This window comes from Periplaneta americana, chromosome 12 (assembly GCF_040183065.1).
Source record: "Periplaneta americana isolate PAMFEO1 chromosome 12, P.americana_PAMFEO1_priV1, whole genome shotgun sequence".
NCBI lineage: Eukaryota > Metazoa > Arthropoda > Insecta > Blattodea > Blattidae > Periplaneta > Periplaneta americana.
The window spans coordinates 44,969,130-44,986,235 of NC_091128.1; the positions used below are offsets into that span (position 1 = coordinate 44,969,130).

Below are 17,106 nucleotides of genomic sequence, written 5' to 3' on the forward strand. Positions count from 1 at the left end.
ACAACTTATTGGCGTCATACTGAAGTGTGAATCGTTTTGACTATCAATTACGAAGTCAACTTTGTTAAATTTAAATGCGAGAAATCTATAGACAGAAATAGTTAATTTAATAGCCTATAGTCTAAGTATAAAGTACGTAACTATGGCATTAATTTTCAAATGAATCCATTTCTCTGTAATGACATATTATTAATTATCATTACAATAATTTCAAACAACTTACTGGCATCATATTGATGTGTGAATCGTTTCAATTATTAATTGCAATGTTATCTGAAGACTTAGGTCTTAAAGAATGAGGAAGCGATTATGAAGTAATTAACAAGGAAACTCCGCCTAATTAAATTTAAATGTGAGGAGTATAAGGACAGAAATTTATATAAATATATATATTTCAAATCATAACCTTACTCACAATAACAATCACGAACAGCATAAACGTTTCACGCAATTACAGGAATTCGATTAATTCCGTGTCACTTTTTACTAAGAAAACTGTTCCTAAGGTTGGTAAAGACAGGTCCACAATAAACCGAAAATGGAAACAACAACGAGAATGAGAACGGAAATATTGTTAAAATCACTGCCTGCTGGATCGCATACTATAGCTGCGTAAACTGCCTCCTAATTCAAAGTTATTTACCTGCCACCTAGCGGCTTTTCGCGCATAACCGTTGATTGGGCAGGCAATATAAGCAGCCATAGGATGTGATCGAGCAGGCAGTGGTTAAAATACATGTATTTAAATGTGAACATTCACAATTAACTTTCACGTTCCCGGGCTCCAGCAAGCTTCTCGTTAATTATGAAAGCTCACATTTAAATGCTTTAACAATATTTCCGTTCTCTTGTCGTTTCCGTTCCCGGTTTATTGTGGACTAGCCTTAAAAGTTCTGCAGCTTACGAACTAACAGTTTTGTATACGTATCGCAACTACTCTTTAAAAAAAAGATTGTTACGTTAGAATGAAGAATAGGCTTACATTTTTTTCCGACATATCTTTCAACTTAAATATCTTTTATTTTAATTATTTGATACCACAATGACAACACTGTTGATTTTACATCTATTCGGAAATTATAAAATTGAGTAAGTGAAAATATTTGTTGCCATTCATGATTCAATTTAGAATATAACACTAATAAAAACAAACTTTACTTGAAAATAATGTTTAAATGAGACTGTTACCACATCAGAGTCTAATATTATAAGTAGAGCTGGGTCTTAGATACTTTCGATATCTCGATATTCACGATACTGAAGAGTATATCGAGAGTGAGCGTAAAAAGATTCGATACTTTTTTCAGTTTTAAGAGTTTTTTTTCTTCATTTTCGTTTCAGCAATTGATCAGGTTTCCATTAGATCAAAGTTCGTGGGATTACGTGGTATATGTTTCGCGTTTTACAGAAATTTGTTTTCCACCATTCAAAAATATTTCATCACGGTAGGTTGTAAAATAATTATCATATCTGGTAAATCAAAATTTCGTGTGGTTGGGAAATTCCTCAGTAACGGTGCGTAAGAGGAATATTCCTATGCAAATAAACATATTTTAAAATGTTTAGTATTGTCACCGTCCACCCATAGTAATTCCAGCCAAGTGGTTTAATTCCAGAAATCAACTAAAATTGACAAGGCCTGGCATTCCCTTCAAAATAATTTACTTGCTTCGTAAGACCTGATAAACGAGGCGCGGAATATACTAAAATGTTATTGAGAACAGACGAACCGGCGCCACAAATATATTTGAACGATATTGTTAAAATATTTTATTACTCCAATACAGGACTAATTGCAAGAATGGAGAAAACCGTAATAAAATAATTCTCATACAAACATATTCACTTTTAATGTTGTAGTATCGAATATCGAATCTATGTAACAGGAACTGGTATCGATTATCGAGAAATTCTGGTATCGACCCATATCTAATTATAAGCTATGGAATGGTAACGTGCTATTTGAATCTTATGTATAAACCAACGTACCTTTGTTGTTCTATATTGAAAAGGAACAGCTTTAAACACATTATTCTCCTGAACTCTATATTATTATATTAGTCAGGTCGTTAATAGACTCACTAAGCCAGTTAAACGTACATCTTTTGCTAGCATAATACTTTATGACTACAGATGTGTCGAGTGCATTGATTTGTGCCAACTTGCAACGCATGTCTTACTAATAAATTCACACTACAATTTAATCAAGACGTCACTTACCCATATGTTCCATATTTATAATTTGAGTCACTGTATGCAAAATTTCCCAGCATAATCTAAATTCAATGGTATGACTACTTGTAATAAAAATACTATTAAGTTAAATATTCATAAACAAATCCTAGCAGAGAATTTAATTTACATTTTAATAATATTCATTGTGGAGATATTATGTTGATATTTTAAGATAGGTTACATTGAATATACGTATTCGTCCACATTATATTAACACTGGATGGAATGTTCTAATTGCTTAAATAGAGGCTTTACTCGTACCTCAATTACGGCACAAACCATTACCGTCATGCTGGGAAATTTCATTATAAGAATAAGCTATCATTCGCTAAAGATGTACACATTCTATAATAATACTCCTTTTTTTCTTTCTAATATCTCTAAAACTATCATCATGTTAATATCTAATTGCCTAAGGCATTTCATCTAACTGTTTCTGTCGGCATGAGTGCTCTACACTTAAGAAGACGTCCGAAACACACCGAGAGAACACAGCTGTGTCTCCACTCGTGAGTTCGATTGGTGAAAATTGGCATCAAAGTGTTATTGTCTATCCAAAATAACTACCGCCCTTAATAACAACAAAAGCACTTACTAGCTTTCCGCGTTTCTTCCTTGTAGATCAGTCATGTTATTTCTATGAAGTATCTCTATGGTTACTCCCCTCCACAGCTGTTTCAGTTAGAAGACAACGCAAACAAACGCTCGTTCTAATAACTTCGCCAAACACTTGTAAAACATCTATTGTCTATCTTAAGAAAATTGACAGGTGCTTAGGTTTACTATGCTACGTCTCTTTACGTAGAACTAACTACGTATGGGTGCGGTCACCTAATGGAGAACAAAGGGGCTACAAGGACAAGGAGAATAAGGGGAAGATGAGGAAGACAAGGAGAACAAGGGGAAGATGAGGAAGACAAGGAGAACGGCGAGCATATAAGGAAAACAAAAGTAAGACAAGGAGAACAAGAGTAATACACGGGCAACAAAGAGAATAGAAGAACAATGGGAATAAAAGGAGAACAACGGGAAAAGAATGAGAATTATAAGAATACAAGGAACCAGGAAGTATAACTAGGGAAATACAAGGAGAACAAAGGAAAAAAAATAAGAGAAAAAGTGGAAGACAAGTTAAAGAAAGAGAACACAAGAAGAACAAAAGGGAAGACGAGGATAACAAGATTAAGTCAAGGAGAACAAGGAAAATACAATGAGAACAATGAGAAGATAAGGAGAACAAGGGAAATACAAAAAGGAAAGAGGAGCACAAGAACAACAAAGGAAAGAGAAGGAGAACAAGGAGGAGAACTAGGAGAATACATGGAGAAGTGGGATACAAGGAGAACAAGGTAACTATAAGGATTACAATGGGAATACAAAGACAAGAAGGGAATACAAGGAGAACAGGGTAATATAAGGAGCAGAATAGAACCAGAACAAAGGGAGTACAAGGACAACAAGAGGAATGCAAGGCAAAGAAGGGGAATATAGAGAAAAAGGGGAAGACAGGGAAAACAAGGAGAAGACAGGGAAAACGAGAGGAATATATGAAAAACAAGAGAAAGATAAGAAAACGAGGAGAAGATAGGAGAAACAAGGGGACTATAGAAAAACAAGAGAAAGATAAGAAAACGAGGAGAAGATAGGGGAAACAAGGGAAATATAGAAAAACAAGAGAAAGATAAGAAAACGAGGAGCAGATAGGGGAAACAAGAGAAAAATATAGAAAAATAAGAGAAAAATAAGAATACGAGGAGAAGATAGGGGAAACAAGGGGTCTATAGAAAAACAAGAGAAAGATAAGAAAACGAGGAGAAGGTAGGGGAAGCAAGGGAAATATAGAAAAACAAGAGAAAGATAAGAAAACGAGGAGAAGATAGGGGAAACAAGGGAAATATAGAAAAACAAGAGAAAGATAAGAAAACGAGGAGAAGATAGGGGAACAAGGGGAAGATAGGGGAAACAAGGAGAAGACAGGGAAAACGAGGAGAAGACAGGGAAAACAAGGAGAATACAGGAAAAATGAGGGAATCAATGAGAACAAGGGGGAAACAAAGAGAACAGGGAGCAAGGAGAGTAAGAAGAAGAAAGCGAATATCAAGAACAAGGCAAGGGGTTTGAGTTTTTATGTGACTTTATTTTCAAGTTATCCCTCTTGTACCTAGTGAGGAGAAAGAGACGTAGTTCTACGCAAACAAGTAGCAATGGCACGAAGGTTATCTGAAAATCTTCCAGTAATTGTCAAAATCTCACAAAAAATTGCCAACACACTAAAATATTTTTCTCTTCTGTTTAACGGTGGTTTCAATAATTGACAATGAATTTCGCTTATCAGAGAAAGTCATAACAGTGTATCTACCTACAGTTAATCTCTTTTAAGTTATTTTTCAGCAGTTTTTTTTAAGTGAATTGTGTATACACGTATTTTGTGTAGCTGGTCTGGTTGCAGGTGACGATATCACTTGCAGTTTGTTAATTTTATCCGTCACGTGTGGGACGTCTGCCTATTGCCTTGGGAAATAAAAATTAAAATTATTTAAAACTTTAATAATTCAACTTGTTTACGTACTTTGAACGCACTTATAAGTGATAGTTGATGTCCGACTGACAACCAATCACGATTAACTGCATCGCGTGCATTTGTTTTCATCAAGGAAGTAGTTATTTTGGATAGACCATAATATTATGTACCAAGCGTCACCTTAGTGCCGCTGTGTCACGTGCACATTTCAAACAGTTGCCTGTGTTGTGTCTGCTTAGTATCGCTGTGCATGTGGAACGAGGCAATGGGCATTACTTCTGAAAGAGACAAGAGATTTCTGCAACGCAGCGGTGTGTTTCGGTTGTAATGAGAAAACTCCTCGTGTACTGAGCTATAGGAACAGCTTGCTTTCTAGTCTATGCAATGTTCAAACCAGCGGTCTAAAAGCAGTTGAATCATGCATAATGCAAGCTGTCAGTACGTTGCTCGTGGCCTCCATTTTATATCATAATCAATACAAAAAACATTTCCGTTAGAAATCATTTCTTTGTTTTTGTTATTTATTTTTGATATTATAAGACTTCTGATCATTAAAAATATCACTAACTAGCCGACCCGGTATCAGCATCTGGACAGGATGTAAAAATATTTGCAACGTTACAAAAGAGATGCTTTCGTAAAATAAAACAAATATCTTTACAACGGCAAAAAGCGGCAGACTTCTAAGCGAGCCAAGCATTTTCGTGCATAGTAGCTATCTGAGATGAAGAATCAAAGATTGTGCGTTAGATGACAGCTTCAAATCAAACATTAGCAAACCAACTCTTGTAAGGGTATTGCGACTTGTTTTTAAAGTTGCAGTTATTCGCCAAAATAAGAGAATTTTATGAGACCAGTTCATATAAAAATTATTTTTATTGATGATGTCATCTACACTGGACAACATGCTAGTGATAGTACAGTGCACACTCGATTATCCGCGGTCATCGTGAGTAGAAGAGTTGCAACTGAGGTGTTGTGGATGTTTAAGAAGAAATTTGAATTATTAATTAATAAAATACAAATGTACTATAGACTTAAAATGATTTTAATTCATACGTATAATGAATGTAACTAGTTAAGTGTCAACACAAATTTGTCTTCAAGCAATCATTTAAGGGGAGGGGATGGTATTTTTTTGGTGAAAAATGAGTAAATTTTCAAAAAAAAATTCTTTAAAATACTCCGTGATAAGTGTGTGGAATGCATAGCATAATATTTTGTGGGCCCTTATCAGATGTTGAGACGGTAATGTTAAACTTCCTGCGTTATGGATTTTTAAATCACTCGCCCCCTTTTATTGTTGTTTCCGGTAAATTGAATTTTCAAAAAAAAAAAAAAAAAAAAAAATCTTTAAAATACTCTTTGATAGGTGTGGAATGCATTGCATAATATTTTGTGGGTATTTGTGCCCTTATCGGATGTTGAGACGTCATTTTTAATCTTCCTGCGCTATGGATTTTTAAATCACACACACCCTTTTTTCGGTTTCCAGTAATTTCATTTTTTTTTTTGCTACATTGCCAGACAAAAATGGATATATTCTGAACTATTAAAGATACATGCATGAAATTTAGAACACACATTCTTTAGACTTTTAGGAAACGTTTCTCTGTAACAGGATTTTGTTAATTGATTTCATTTTAAAACTACGCCTGTTTGTTTGCAAAAAAGGAATTCAGAAAAGTGTTATTAAATTTTAATTGTTTATTTTACAAACGTAGGTACTAACATCAAAATTCTGTTACAGACAGTTTGTACAACATGCTTTTGCAAATACATTGCAAAAAACTGTTTCAATCTATCTTTAAAAACTGTTTAGATATATCGTTTTTAGTATAATTCTGCATTGGGTATATATATTTTTTTTCAAATTTGGGCCCCCAAATAATTTTTTTTTTTCAAAATATTTATATTTGGTTGAGTTTCTGTAGCTATGAGCTCCCTACATACAAAAAAATTAATATTTTACAACAAATAGGAAAAAAGTTTAAAAAAATACCATCCTCTCCCCTTAAGTGTCAACACAAATTTGTCTTCATGCAATCATTTAACATTATTTGATGTAAAACAGTCTTGAATTGACTTCTGCCTCAGTGTTTCAGCTTGTGTTCTACATATCGTGCTACGAAGACGCTTGTGATATACAGTCGAGACCACAGCGCATAAAAAAGTCGCGGATAATCGAGAGTTTACTGTACGAGACAACTCGAACCGTCACTAGCACGTCGGAGCGAGCGAGAAGAGTGAAGCAATTGTAACACTCAAGGCTAGAAGCAGCAAGCAGGTGAGTATGTTAGTAAGTATTTGTTGAGTAAGAAAAATTAAAAGAGTGGGGGATTAGTTAGCAAGCTCTTACTTCTTTTTTCTTTCTCTTCCGTCCACTATCCCCCTGTAATGTGAGAATTGGAAGATTTTACACACACATACATTTATAATATAGAAACAAAAAAAAAAACAAGAGCACAGAAATTCTGTAAATATAGTAACAGTACAACAACAACAGTTACAGATATAACAATGTAAGTAAACAAATCAAGAACACAACAAATCAGTTATTTACACGCCAAAGTCACAGAAATTTCCATATATCAACATAGGCGACATTGAAACGATTGCGGCATAAATAATGGAGGAAAGTTGAGAAGTACATCTAACAGATTACAACATCGACTACAAGAAGGAAAAAAAAAAAGACAGTCAAAAGGAATGAGTAAGTTTAGTAGTTTAGTAGAAACTGAGAAGGAAGGCGAATTCGCGTCAGAAGAAAAACAAATATTTAAAGGTTATCAGCCCGTAGTTTTGAGAAAGAGCTAAGCCTCTCAACGTTTTTATAATTTTTTAATACAATGGAGGAAAACTGAGCCGGTCTAACAAAAATATTATAAAATAAAAATATATAATATATAAATTACATTTCAAAATGTGAAAATACGAAATATAAAATAACTGACTTTATAAAACATTATGTTTATTCAAAAGTTAGGAAAGATTATTTTATTTTCACAGAGCTTATGTTTCAATTGATTCTCTACTGTTGCTATGGCAAATGAAATAAATATTCAAGTTAAACTTAAGTGAATGTTTTATTTATTTTTGTATATTCATTCCACAATAGTAATTTGTGTGTCAAGGGCGTTTATAGCAAGGGCAAGTGGCCCAAAATTTAAACATGAAATTTCGCCTAAAAGTTCATACATTTTTGTGGGGCATTAGTCCATAATTGACTAAAACTTTTTGATAGGAGTTTTTTTTTCTCGTTGTTGGTAACTCTATAGCATCTATTAGATGCTTTATACAGTAGTTGTGCTAACAGATGGAGTTACTTGTCAACAATGTGACACTGAAACGTGTGTTCAGGTGTGCCCAGCGACAGTCCTGATGTATTTTTTTTTTTTTTATATTTTTGATGATTGGCACACTCACAATTACACAAATTTCCAGACTCTAGACACCCAGATAATTGTTCTTCTTCAAGAAAAATTCACTGAGAGCCGAACCCGGGAATCGAACCCGGGACCTCCAGATCTGTAAGCCAGCACGCTGACCAACAGACCACGGAGGCAGTCAAATAAGAGTTTTAAGTTATAAATTCGCTTTGTGTTTGTATGTCTTGTTCAGCGTGTTTTGTTTTGGTATCTAGACACTGTTTATACCAGAAAAAAAAAAAGAATGCGCAGAATAAAAATTATTCGTTGAGGGAGGCCATGCATGGTACTATTATTTCTTTATTGTTAACTTACCAGGCTCTGATTTAATAAACAATGATATGCTATGTTGGAAATAATATCGGATCTGTTGAAACCGAAATTCCTTCTGGAGTTGTTATTAAAGCCAAACAAGCTGGAGATAAGTTGTTGCGAATTAAATAAATATTAGTGTAAGTAAATAAACGGCAGTTTTTTGGCCCTAGGGCCTATAAAAGATTTTTTTAGGCCCGCAAAGATATAATGGGCTGTATTACATACATCGTATTCATGGAGAAATTGAACAATAAATTATTATGAACAAGTGCGCCACAAAATAATTATCTTTCCACTATAAATGCGAAATGGCCTTATTCAGTGTTACAATGAATGTGCTATAGATTGTTCCATGGAATAAGGTATAGATCCTACAAATCGTCAACACTATGGAAACTTTTAAAATAGTAGGATATAATATTAAGATACAAGTTCATAATGCCAATGTTTAGAAAACGAGCGAAGGTAGATTCCTAATTTTGCGAATGCAACAAATGTATAATATCATGAGTAGTTTCATTTTCTATTTTGTTTGTATAATAGCATTATAACAGAAAAGACGAAATAGGTAAATAAGATAAGTTATATACGAGTATATAAAACATTTCTAATCAGTTAATATGAAACAAAAACCTGCAATGAACTTGTAACGTCATTGTTTAGTTCGTTGAATTTATTGACATTATTGCCAAACGTGGAAATCAATTTACCAGCAAATATTTTAGGAGAACCTTATAACGCAGAATTGAGTTTAATTTCCAAAAAATCTCATCACAGCTACAAAATAGAACATGAGAAATATATTAAATGGTGATCAGTAAGAAAACTAGAGAGGTTACAGAAACAAAGCTCCTGGCATATCTGTCAGTAGAGATCACTTTATTAAATTTTGCATTTCATTCGGTGGGTAGTTTTATTTTATAATATCTATGAGAACAGGTAAGTTGATTTTCTAAAATTCAGAATAAAGATAGCATTCTGAATGCTGTTCTCTTCCTAGAAGAGACGCTACTAACGATAGAGGAGAAGAATGGTGACCATATTTCAATGTTTTGAAATTGAATGGCCTGAAGAAACTCCATTCGTTTATGAAAAAAACTGTATTATTCTTTTCTATAAAATTGCTTCTTAAAGTTGGAAAACTTTCAAACTTCCCTGACTTTTTAATAACCTTATATATGACAGAGCGGTATTAAATAAGTTATTGGATATTTTATTTATATGAAGCACAAACTGTGTTTTACTGGTAAACATGTTTCGGTAACAATGAAAGCACTAAATCGAGAAAAACATGGGACGTTAAGGTAACAAGAAATGCAAGAGTAATGAGTTTTTTTTCTCGCTGTTATTTATACTCGCTTTAACATCTTTGGTTGAAAATCCGAAGGCCTGTGTACTTTGTTGAGACTTGTTCTATTGTTAAGATTAACAAATATACACAGAAGAAAAAAACATCGATAAACAGGATCTCTAATTTCATAAGAGAACATTATATGAGCCATTGAGAGCAGAAGTGGTGTAAGTCAAAAATGGGTAATGAGGTTTAAAGTAAACATTCTGTAAAATATAGCGTAAAGTAGCAATTAATATTCAATTTATTTAAACTATTAATAGTCAGTGGATAGCAAGAAGGACATATTAATTGCTACTTTGCGCTGTATTTTACAGAATTTTTACTTTAAACCTCATTACCCAATTTTGACTTACACCACTTCTGCTCTGAACGGCTCATATTTTCACGTCTGAGATCTTCAAATTAATGAACAGTGTTACTAACTACTTCATATTTAATCACGACGATAAGTTTATTAAATAAGCACCATTATTAAAAAAAATCTGTCTGTTCTGAGATCTAGTCTCCACAAATTCGTCTTAATTTACTTTCCCTTATTTCAGATTCTTTTTTTTTTACTTCCAATTTTTATATCTGTGACACCTACTGTTATCATCTTATTTCTCCAAATATTTCACGTAACACAGTCAAAACCAAAGATGTTAAGGCTATTACGGCATCACTATTATACGGAATATCTAATTTAAGTGTTGTTTTATGTAAAGTTACGTCAAATTATTTGAATATCCATTTGTCTTACCCGTTGAAGAATGTAATCACTTTTATTAAATATTTAACCCTTGTCATTTCAGGCGAGATAGGAGGTACTCCTCCCACCTGTCAGACAGAATGTAAAGTTATTGAATCCGCTTATAATACTTTGATAATTCGTCCAATGTTTCTACATTTATTTCTCATTTCTCTCGACAATTTCGGACAACTTTTACACAGTTTTATTAGGCACAATGTCCTTCTTCAATGAAAAACAACGAAGAAGAAAATCGTCAGAACTAATTTAAATGCAAGGTGAGTAAAATGTCTGGAACACTACTTGTAAGTTCCTTATTTTTAATTTTATAGAAAAACTCTATATAGCGTATACAAAAATTATATGCGGTGAAAAAAAAGAATGTTTTGAACATGTCTGCAAAAACTATGTTTTTCATTTATAAAAGGTATGCTAAAAATAGTTTTATTTTAATTGGTACAATGTATTTATTGTTTCCATTTTATATTCTTCAGGTCTCAAAACGTACAAAATTTAAAAAAAAAAACTTTCTTCTTTAATTAAAAAAAATTAAAGGCTTAGAAGATATCGATCGTCCAGTTCAAAAGTGCGACAACTCAAAAATTGCCATTTTTTAGTTATTTAACTTATACGTACTACTGAAAGTCCCTTTCGGAGCTCTTTCCGATTCAGTATTGAGATAAGTCATATTTACAACCAAAAAGAAAAAAAAAACGAAATAAACTGCTTTAGAAATAATTATAACTATGGACTTTACTAATTCATTATTAGTACATTTCGAAATGTATTAATAATGAACTGGAAGATTGTGATATACTCGTCCTGAATACTGACTCATTTCTAATTGTCGTGGTTATGAACCAGAACTCTGTTCCTTTCTAAGTGATTTATTTGAAACTTTCAACTGAAGATATCTCGAAACTTATTTTTTTGAGTTGTCGCACTTTTGAACTAGACGATCGATATGCATAATTAAACATTAACTACAATATTAATACAAGACATAGATGATTTCTTCCATAGCACGAGAGCCCATGAAGGATCAAGGGCGACCAGCCGGTGCTAATCTCACGTCCATATGCCTCACGAGATGTGAACGATCATCCAACCAGAACGTGGGTAACGTGTGGTTAGCACGGTATGAACCCAGCCGTTATAACTGGCAGACATATAATTTAAAGAAAAAAAAAAAAGAAACCATTAAAAAGGATTTTTTTTTTTGCACGATAGTGTTTTTTGTTGTATTTACTGCTATCGTTGTTAGGCTTTGAAAGTTAGAATTCCCACGCAGTAACTTGTTGCTAGGGAAACCATTCTTCATAACATAAAACTATACTGAAATAGATCCATTACAGTGCACTTATTGTTACTTAGTTGCCATTACAGTTTAGTTTCGCGAAGACTTTGGAATAATATTGCTCCAAATTTTGAATGTAAAAATATATTGTACTTGCAGTTTTAGAAATATGATCGTGCAAGAAATGTTGTACAATACACGTTTGTGAAGTGCATTACAAAATCAAAGCTCTGCTCGTTTTTCAAACTTTTCCTCGATTTTGTAAAACGTACTTCCCAACCCTGTATAGTAATATACTACAATATAAAAATGTTGTAATTGCATCACGTGTTGATAGGTCTCACAGTTCACAGAATTTGTTCAAAATGGCCCGCATTCACTGCATAAGTATATCTTGGAAATTATTTAATATTTCAGTAACTCTGTTCGGTTGATCTGTTGTATCTCATCCCTAATTCTTCACTTTAAATCTTCCAGGTCTCGTCGTCGGTCTTTATTGATCCTCCATTTTAAGTAGACCGGGGAATCTGAGAGGCCATTCAAAAACATTGTTGCGTCATTCCATGTGATTCATGTTACAGTTTTGCAGTTTTATTCTTTTAAGTTGGAAATGTAATGGATAATTAAACAATAAATACATTATAACAAACAGCAATTGACACTGCAGTGTTGGGAAATAACAACACTAAATACTGTTAAATCAAAATTGTTATGTTATGTGTTACTTAACGCCGCTTGCAACTGCAGAGGTTATATCAGCGTCGCCGGTCCAATTTTCCCCAGAAGTGCTCAGTGGGATTGAGATCAGGAGACTGTGAGGCCAGACATTATTGTCTGCATACCACTGCATAGTATCCGCCGAAACATGGGGCCAACTTCCATTGTCCAACTGAGTGCCATGTTGCAAGAGGAATGGCGACGCATTCCAGTGGATATCCTACACAAACTAGTGGAGAGCATGCCTGACAGGGTGGCTGCTGTTATAGCAACAAGAGGTGGTATTACGGGGTTCTAAAGGGATAAAAACTGTGCCCAATTACTTTTTGGTAGATAGTGTATTTTTTTTGTATGTGACTCATGTTATAGGCTATTCGTGACCCATGTTACACAAAAAAAAATAAAATAAAATAACACAGCAAAGTGGAAGAAAATATAATTACACTTCTGGATAATTCATTATGTAAATATCTTCCAGTTATGATGAACTAGCATATTTTGTCATCTTTATGGGTTATTCACCATGGTCCTCCATTTCGTTTAGTCGACAAAAACTCAGTTTGTCATTAATTTCCTGTTTAATACAATGTAATTTTGCATAGTTTTAGCTTTAGCAAATAGTTTCTTATACTTCAGTTGCTTGGTTGCTAACTTAATATCATCTCCTGTCATAAAAATGAGATTTTGATCTTTTGCAGATGTTTAATTTTTCTGTTTACATCTCGAATAACAGTGACATCTTTCATCCCAGCAGTTTGTCTACGTGTGTCATTTCTAACATAATATTAGTACTGAATCAATTTACTGGTAATAGCTGACATAACATTTCCATATTTTGTGTTCACTATCTCAATCTTATCTTCCGCTTGTTCAGATGACTAATCTTTATCTGATATTAGTTTTCTTAAAACCGCTACTTTTGTGAGTGGGGATTGTGGCATTGCCTTTTTACTTCTGTCATTGCTTTTCTTAAAGATTTTGCAGACTCCGAGGGAGAATGTTCACCGCCATTATTGTTTAGAGCATTATTTTGTGTATGAATTCTTAAATAATTTATGCTTGGCAACTCTTCTTTTAGCCTCTGTTCTTCATTTCTATTCAATATTTTATTCTTATACTTTCGATAGTTTTTTCACTTCAATTCCCTTCTACTTTCCTTTGCTTCTAACCGGTGTTTTTGTTTGAATTTCTTATACTTTTCTTCTTGTTTTAGATTTTATCTCCACTTCCTTTGCCTTCCCGCCATGTCAGATCTATTCAATGTACCTCAATGCAATCACTAAGAGACAAAAAACTAATGATTGTACTCGTATGCAACAATACAGAAATATAACTGGAGTGCTAAGATATGCTACTCTATAATAAAAAAGAGGAAATATTTTTCTAAAATTAAACTGTGACTTACGTTATAAAACTTAAGACGGCTATTATGACATATATTATTATACACATATAATCTTCAAAATTTCTACCAATGTTTAGCATAATATATTAATGCAAGAAGTAACTTAAAATCAGGTGTATTCTGGCAGTTCTGGTAATATTAAAAAAAAAAAAAAACAGAATTTTTGTGACTCACGTTATAGTGAACAGCAATGAAATTTAATTAACATTTCTAAACTAAAAAACAATATACCTAATAAAATATTATCACATATACAAACCAGCTATATTACTAAACTATTTCACTAATTGTTGACCTCCTATGACAAGTGAAAACCGCATAATACTAAAATGAAATTATATAAAACTATAGCTTTGTTGAATAATTTCAAGGGAAAAATTGTTCCGGGACTGGGTATCGATCCCGGGACCCTTCGCTTAGCGCACGATTGAGTTACCCAGGAACTACACCCGACACTGTCCCAATTTTTCCCTTTATATCCACACAACTCAAGTGGGCTTCGTTTATATAAAACATATACTTCAATAAACATCTCCTGTCATTGAAAACAAATGAAGTATCCTGGTGAGTTACCAACATAAAATTCAACATATACAGTATACAATACCAACAGAAAGTTTCACTTCATTCCCTGGACTTAAATTTTCTTGTTGATAAGGGGTCGTTATCATGGAATTACCCTGTTATTCAATTGTTTTTAACTGCTTTCTCTATGATTATTTAATTTATGGTCCTCTTAATCTCTATAGTGATAATTTGATATAATGAAGCATTTCTTTTTGCTAAGTACACACACTATGATAATAAATTAGAGGTGATTTTTACAAAGTAATACCTTATAACTTGTAAAAAATAAATAACATGATTTTTTACGTTATGAAACCTGAAGAATCCAAAAAGGAAAAATAAGTACAAAGTGTTATTAAAAAAAAAACGATGACTCCTTTGCACACCCTTTGTAAATGAAAAACTTGGTTCCTGGAAACATGTTCAAAATATTTATTTTCTTCAACCCCTGTAACTTTTGTATATACTGCGTGTTCAGTTCAAAGTGTGTCATGGCTCGCTGTATGTCGTCATGTGGATAGCCGATGAGCCTAGAGAATTCAATCTTCCTACATATCCGCAGAGGCTTAATACCTAAATGCGAGAGAAGTTGCCTAGCAAGTACGGCGTTCATTCTGAACGCAGAGACCTTGGATACCCACGGACTCCGGAAGTACGTACCGATATGTGCTGTAACGCCGGTAATGGCAGGAATGTGAACTGTTTGGAAACACGTATTGAGGTGAGTTTTTTTTCTTACTGTCGGGATATGGCGAGAGGGTTAAGACGATTACTTACGTATTTGTTGACATTAACTTGGACGGTCAACATGGACACGGAGCATTTCATTTGTGTTGTGGAATGTTGCGGTATGCAACCGATGATAACAAATACCCTGCGTACGACTTTCCCGAGCAAAACACAGTTCGAAAGAGGTTATGGTAGCACACAGACCGTACAGACCGGCATCTGTTGCTACGACGTTCAAGTTATACCGTGCACATTCTCAAGTTCAGATTGAACGCCTTGATTAATAGGCAACTTCTCTGACATAAAAGCTGAAACTCGCTTCAAATCGCTGACTCACAACAGTGACGTCATGGCACACTTTGAAATGAATACCCAGTAGAGTTTCTTCATAGAATTAAATCAGGAAAGCTGCAGTCTTCCACACTTTTTACTTACCTTGTATATCAAGGTTTTGTACATTTTTATAACATTGTTTTCACTCACAATTATTCTAAAATCTTCATTATTCATTCTGTACATATTTTAATTTTGTTGTCAGCATACATTTATGTTATATTTATGTTCTTATAGACTAAATGAAATGTAGTATTCGCCTTCTTTAAATCTATTAATTATTCTTGTTAATTTTCTGTTGATTTGCTGCTAGTTATTCTTAAACTACGGTACTAGACCTATACAATAAATTAAATTTTAAAGAGAATTTATATTCCTCTACTCTGAGAGAAATGTTTAATCACACAGAAAATTATGTTTCAAAATCACTGATAAAATAATCAAAATTAATGCCTTCCTACTATAAGAAAGGTAAAAACAAAAGTTAGTAAATTAATAAATAAGTGTGACAATATTTATTTTTTTTATGTTTTCAACTTTAAAGTGATTTTAGTTTGCTGAACCTCAATTCAAAATTCTAATTAGAAAAATCACGACGTTTTAGTTTAACTTTATGAGTAACTATTGAAGATTTTGAGTTTATGAAAGACTTAGATGTAGAAGTGATACACGGAGCATTCAGCTCGGCTTCTGGCCAGGAACACGCTCATCAGATATGCTTGCATGGCATCTGTAATATCTCGCATATTTTCCTTATATAACTTTGGTTAATAGTAGCATGTACACAGTTATATTTTTTATTCCATAGTGAATAGTAACTTGTGTTATAGGATTCGTTCAAATGATGTCCGCTGCTTAACTTCTATAACTGCACTGGTTAGTCATCATTATGAAATAAAAAATATAATAGTTTTGTGTATGCTATTAATAATTAAAATTGTATGAGTAAATATACGCGGGAGGTTGCTTGCCGGCCATTCAAGCATGTTTGATGCGCGTATTCCTGTCCGGGAGCTGAACTCTATTACATAATTTCTCTTCCAGACCTGACTAGCTTTTACATATTTTAAATATTAGAATATAATGTAAGACAATTGTTGCAAAATTAAATATAAGGATTGAAAACGTAATATTTATTGATTCATAAAAGTTTGCATATGAAGTGTTTTCGGTTTCAGGTGCAAAATTTCAACTAATAATGAAATACAATTTTGTGATATTTAAGAAAGAACTGTGCAGTATCTACATGCACTACACTTTTAAAATGAGGGAAAACAGAGTGGGACTTAAAGAAATATATCGAAATAATTGATTATATGGCGATATTACTCGTGTTAATTATGTAAGCATGTGCAGCTTACAGCTGTTTCGATGCTACTTCACACCATCCTCAGAGCCTACTAGATCTCGGCGCTATCTCAACTTCGCTGCCTGTTGTGGGGGTGCGTTCGTGTGATGAAGAGTTGTGTCAAATAGTG

General features: G+C 33.4%; 1 protein-coding gene across 35 annotated transcripts in view; it reads right to left on the reverse strand.

The window, feature by feature from the left end:
* Window positions 1-17,106, reverse strand: part of para (sodium voltage-gated channel paralytic) — an 873,489-nt gene that overhangs the window by 248,000 nt on the left and 608,383 nt on the right. For 26 of the 35 annotated variants that reach the window (XM_069841228.1, XM_069841236.1, XM_069841223.1 and 23 more), the window contains exon 4: window positions 7,116-7,148. The exons of the other annotated variants lie outside the window; for them this stretch is intronic. In XM_069841228.1, the coding sequence (XP_069697329.1) occupies window positions 7,116-7,148 (33 nt within the window). The remainder of the gene's footprint in view (window positions 1-7,115; window positions 7,149-17,106) is intronic. 35 annotated transcript variants of the gene reach the window in all.